Source organism: Bactrocera latifrons, unplaced genomic scaffold, assembly GCF_001853355.1.
Source record: "Bactrocera latifrons isolate USDA-ARS-PBARC rearing strain unplaced genomic scaffold, ASM185335v1 scaffold_92, whole genome shotgun sequence".
Classification (NCBI taxonomy): Eukaryota; Metazoa; Arthropoda; class Insecta; order Diptera; family Tephritidae; genus Bactrocera; species Bactrocera latifrons.
The window spans coordinates 568120-573054 of NW_017537623.1; the positions used below are offsets into that span (position 1 = coordinate 568120).

The 4935-nt window shown below is 38.0% G+C and overlaps 2 protein-coding genes across 2 annotated transcripts in view; one reads left to right on the plus strand and one right to left on the minus strand.

The window, feature by feature from the left end:
- LOC108977595 (ATP synthase subunit a-like) overlaps positions 1 to 1969 on the minus strand; it is a 9458-nt gene extending 7489 nt beyond the window's left edge. The window contains exon 1 of the mRNA XM_018947336.1: positions 1943 to 1969. Coding sequence (XP_018802881.1) covers positions 1943 to 1969 — 27 coding nt within the window. The remainder of the gene's footprint in view (positions 1 to 1942) is intronic.
- Positions 1970 to 2941: 972 nt separating this feature from the next.
- LOC108977607 lies at positions 2942 to 4935 on the plus strand (the record flags this gene model as incomplete). Its single annotated transcript, XM_018947361.1, is given in 3 exon segments — positions 2942 to 3266; positions 3341 to 3984; positions 4729 to 4935. Coding segments are annotated over 3 exon segments (939 nt in total). The 5' UTR covers positions 2942 to 3038.

Here is a 4935-nt window from a genome sequence, read left to right on the forward strand (position 1 = left end):
GAGAGAATACTTCGGTGAACAGATAATTTCACGTTTGCAGCCGGCCGATTGCTCACCACGATCGTGTGGTATGAMATCGTTGGAATTTTTGAGGGGATATGTAAAGCCTGAAGTCTATACGGAYAGTTACTAGTCGAAATGCTKGAACGAGTCAACAAAAATATCATTCGTTGAGTAATGGACCATCTGAGAAGTGAGTGGCCAACATTTAAAAAAGATAATCTTCAAAAAACTAACCGCCAAAGGATGTTCTTTCGAATGATAAAAAAAACATTCCATTTCCACATTCCCATTAAATTTGAAGTTTCTGTTTTTTTTTTTGTTCTTCAAAAACGTAGGGAACCTCGAAACGGATCGACCATTATATACATCTGTACATGACTGTTATGTGCATAGACCTTTCACTTGAAGCAGATCTACAATACTAGTCTAGTGAAATGATTGATTTTGTCATACGATCTGAACAATTTCTTCCAACTAGGCAATAATCCATGTCGAATTTCARATGAAACACACATATGTACACCTAATTCGAAACGCTCATTTCATATGGCAACTACATGCATACATATGTATATGCTATAGGGCTTCGATCTCAACAGTTTCTTTGGAGATTGAATTAGTAGTGCTTTAGACAGAGTTCGTGAAAATGCAATCATTCGTTCAGTTTGTATGGTAGATATGTCCTATAGCGTTCCGATCTAAGCAATTACTTCGGAAATTGTGGCGATACTTTGAAAATTCAATGTGCCAAAATTCGTTAAGATAGATTGTCAAATAAATAAGAGTCCCATACAAGGGCTTCATTCCGATTGTTCAATTTGTTCGGCAGCTAAATGTTATAGTGATCCGATATCGGCGGTTCCGACAAATAAGCAGTTTCTTAGTAAGAAAAGAACAGGATAAAAATTTCAGACAGACTGACGGACACTAAATCGACGTAGCTCGTTATTCATGAAGAAACTTTATAAGGTCTCCGTCGACTTTTTCTGGTTGTCCCAATATACCCATAAATCCCGTTTGCTTTTTTTTGTTTTTTTTTTTTGAGAAATGATTTGACACTTTTCTCTGCTGGTGATTCTAGCAGGAATATAAACACACTTTTTTTAGCAAAATTCCTTTTTTTTTTTTTAATTCAACATAATTCCCTTCAGTCGTGATACGCTGATTATAGCGAACCTCCAACTTTTCGATACCATTTTTGTAGTACGATTTGTCCTTTGTTTGAAAATAAGCCTCAATTTCCGCGATCACATATTCATTCGACGAAAATTTCTTCCCGCTGAGCATTCTTTGGAGATCTGAGTACCGCATATAGTCGCCGAGGCCGAAATCTGAAGAATACGGTGGTTGGGAAAGCAATTCAAAGCCCGATTCTTGGATTTTGCAATCGTTTCCACTGACTTGTGAAAAAAATTATTTCAAGCGCATTCCAAAATACAGATCCTGTCAGTTAATAAATAAATGTTATCCCAGAAACTACAGACGCCATAGGTTTGCCAGCCGATTGTTGCATGTTTCCATCTTTTGGAGTGGATTTATCGTGTGCAGTTCACTCGCATGACTGTCTTTTGGACTTCGAAGTGAAATGATGGAGCCATGTTTCATCTATTGTCACACATCGATGTAAAAACTTGATTTTATTGCGCCTGAGCATCTCTAAAAACTGAATCATCAACCCGTCGTTGTTTTGAGTCAAAAGTGAGCTCTCTTTGAGCTCAGTGTGAGCATATTTTGCACGTGATATGATATACACGTTCAGTTGATATCTTTAGTGTACCTGCTATCTGAACTTCAATCAGGTGATTCGAAATTTTTTTTGAGACTTTTTGGTTGTTTTCGTCGGTATCAAACGCTTTTAGACGTCCACTGCGTTCACCGTGTTCGGTGCTCATTTCACCACGTCTAAACTTAGCATACCAATCTCTGATGGTTGATTTACCTGGTGCGGTGTCCAGTAACTCGTCATCAAGCCGAGTCTTCAAAAAGCTGTGTTTTATAAACACGCGAAATTCCTTTTTATCCAGTTTTTCATAATAACAAAAGTTGCTTCACTCAAAATTACATAATTCGCAAACTAATGATCCAACAATTTTCTAATTTATACAAGTGGCTTACAGCTAACGAAAAATCATAATTCCAGTAACACCTTATATGAGTCAGGCAGAGGACTTCAATTGACCTGGTATATCTCTAATGAAAACGCCCCATAGATATTGACCATTTTACGGTCTTATGAGGGCAATTTTAGAAGGTTTAAGTTCTGTATATAATTCAAAAAATTTCAGAACTCAATAAGGAGAATTTKGAGGATTAACTCCTTAACTGTTCCTTTTTCAAACTCGACAAAAAATCCAAACTATTTCGTGTTTCCATTTACAAAAAAAAAAAAAATCATTTAAAAATCACTAAGGCACCGACTGCAAAAGTCGTCGCATGGAAACCTAGTTTTGAATAATAGACATGAGTTTATCATATATAATATATTCAAGTTTCTTCCATTTTTGTTGAGTAACCTATCAACCTTGTTACTCCACTATGAAAACAAATGCGCAAACGGACTGCGAGGACTTATATAATGAGTTCAAAACCCGCCTAAAGGGAAGTAAACCCATCACGCATATAAACTTTTTATCTGTTGTTCCTAGAATTGAGCTTCTCTTTTATGTATTTACATGTGTACAAATAAAATGTGTGCATGCCCAGCATCCATGGCCATCTTTTATTGAGCATAAGTCTACTTTAAGCCTACACATGGAAGAAGTTCTTAAATAACTTTCGRCACTTTTGTTGTTTGAACGCAATATACATACATACATACGAGTACATACCAAAGTATAGACAAACAGCGACAAGTTAATATTACACGTTCTATAGAAATGTTAGCCATAAAAACCAACTTCTTCAGCCATGCACCAAACTCTATTCACCGTCTGCTATTCAGTCTGCAGCCGGCAAACGCAGAGGACGCATCAGTGGATCTGATTTGGTCCATACTTRGCGACTAAACTTGACTTGTGCATATTTGTTCAAACGAAATGAAAAGTTTAGAACTGGTTCAGCGTCGATTTGTTGCTGGCGGTGTTTTCTTGGCCTTATTGCTTTTACGCGCGCCGGCCAGTGGACAACCGGTTAATGATGAGTTGTCCGCGAACAATGCAGAAGCCAAAGTTATTTATGATCAAAGGCAAAGTGGTAAATACAATATACGCATCAATATTAAGGATGTGGCTATCATAGAAATGGATAATAGTGGCTTYGGTGATGTAAGTACAGAGGCGATATTTTTATGGAAAAAATTTATATAAACACTATTATTATTTGTTGTTTTCTGTTGCAGGAGAACTTTGGCGAGGAAGATTATTATTATGACGAAGAGGATTTAACGGTTAAGCCCTTAAATTTCACCAAACCGCCGAAAGTAACGACTTCGCATGAAGCGCTTTGCTCAGCAGAGTCACARCAAGTCACCTCATCACCAACACAAGCAACATTATTGCCAACAAAATTAGAGGAATCCACAAACACGCATTCGACAACAATTGCAACGAGCGTGTATCAACCAAATTATAACACCAACATATTGACAGACACCATGTCATCGCAAGCAACACCGAGTCAGACAACACCGGAAAGTATCGGCACCAGTTTCAGACTACTTCCGTCACTCCAATTGACTCAGTCGGTGTCTGAACCACGTTCACACCATAGCATAATTTCCAGATTATCAACAGCGCGTCCAATAAGCGAGTCTATGAAGCCAACACTTATCTCGCCAATTGCTGTTCAAGAATCACCGAAGTTCKCAGGAAGTTTACCAAATGCTCAAAAGCGTCATCACAACTTTGTAAATAAATATAGCATGCCGCAAACASCAATTTCGCCGCTCTATCCGCTGGCTAAAGGATATGGCCAACGTTGCCGAACACACCAATACCGTGACGTAAATGGCGGTTGTCGCAATAAGCGCTCTTCTTCATTTCTGTAAGTAGAATTAATTTATATATGTGGAATTAATCTATATATTTTCAACGATAATAGTGTGGATGTTAGTGAGTGTGAAAGGGCTAGTAGAGTAATTTTCCAAATTGTGAAACAACATTAGGGCTAAAAAAACTAAATCACTAAGTTTTTCGAAACACAAGGTCACGTTAATGTCTGAAGAACAATGCTTTCCGACTACCAGAATGTCAGGACAAGTGTTATTACTGGCGATGAGCCTTGGATCTATGCTTACGACGCGGAAATAGTCGACCAATCGGCCGCATATCATGCCAAGCTGAGCCAATAAAACTACGTCAAAGTAAGCTATTCGTTAAAAGAGGCCGAAATTAGGGGCTGACCACTCATTGCTATTGCGCCACGCCAATGCCACGCCGTCGCATTCTGCAGATTCAGTAGGTTTTCGCCAAACTTTCAACCGTTCCACAACCGCCGTATTCCGCTGATTTAGCTCCGCGTGACTTTTGGCTACCCTGATTGTTGTGGGAACAGGCTTCATTGCTATAGTTCTAGCCGGTAGATAGTGGAGGTTGTGTAATGTATTCAATTCAGATGTGATTGGTGAACGGCATCTTGCTAATAACTTCTTCATTACAATTTATATGGTGGAGCGCCTTTCAAAAAGTTTAGCATAACTTTGTTTTTGTTATTTCCAAATTTAAAAAATTTTATAAATATTTTTTAATGAGCACATATACATATGTACATATATGCATATTTTTTCAGAAAAAAATTGCTTAGCATCATTGCCACGTTTCCACGCGAGCTTGTCAAAGATGTTCCTGACGAATAAGCGCACAAAGAAAGCACGCGATCCAGTTGAATGTACGAGCACACACAGATCGCAGCATTATAAAGGAAACAATTTAATGTGAAAATTACTTGCATAGATACGTTTTATATTATGCATTAGGGCGAGCCAAAAAAAAAAAA